Below are 530 nucleotides of genomic sequence, written 5' to 3' on the forward strand. Positions count from 1 at the left end.
CACCATGAAACACACACTTGCACTCACCGCCTTGTGCGCCGTTTTGGCCAGCGCCAGCGTGGTCAACGCCAAAGAAGCCCCCGTGGGACAACTGGGCAGCGTGACGGGCAACGTCAGCATCGGCGGCAGCAACTTCATCAACAAAGCCACCACCGGCACCCCCCTGTACGCAGGCAACACCGTGCTGGTCGCCAGCAACGCCAAAGCCACCATCGTCATGGCCGACGGCTGCACCATCCAACTGGCCCCCGCCCAGCACCTGCGCGTGACCCCTGGCCTCAAGTGCAGCCAACTGCAAGCCTCGGTCAAACAACTCTTCAGCCCCTACCAGGTCGCACAAGCGCCTGTGCCCGGCAGCACACCCGTCGCCGCTCCAAGCGCCCCACCTCCTGGCACCCCCGTCCTGGCCGTCGGCACAGTCCAAGCAGCGCCTCTGCTCCCCGCCTTTGGTGCCGTCCTCCCCGCCTTGGGCATTAGCCTGGGCATCGTGGGCGTCAGCCGCGCTGTCAGCAGCACATCGCCCACCTCCG

At 66.6% G+C, this 530-nt stretch overlaps 1 protein-coding gene across 1 annotated transcript; it reads right to left on the reverse strand.

The window, feature by feature from the left end:
• On the reverse strand, positions 1-530 carry DI09_584p10 (uncharacterized protein; the record flags this gene model as incomplete). The annotated part of the gene is made up of 1 exon (XM_013381727.1): positions 1-530. A coding segment is annotated over one exon (530 nt), but the record flags the coding sequence as incomplete, so codon positions are not given.

The sequence above is a fragment of the Mitosporidium daphniae genome (assembly GCF_000760515.2).
Source record: "Mitosporidium daphniae strain UGP3 chromosome Unknown contig-580, whole genome shotgun sequence".
Classification (NCBI taxonomy): domain Eukaryota; kingdom Fungi; phylum Microsporidia; genus Mitosporidium; species Mitosporidium daphniae.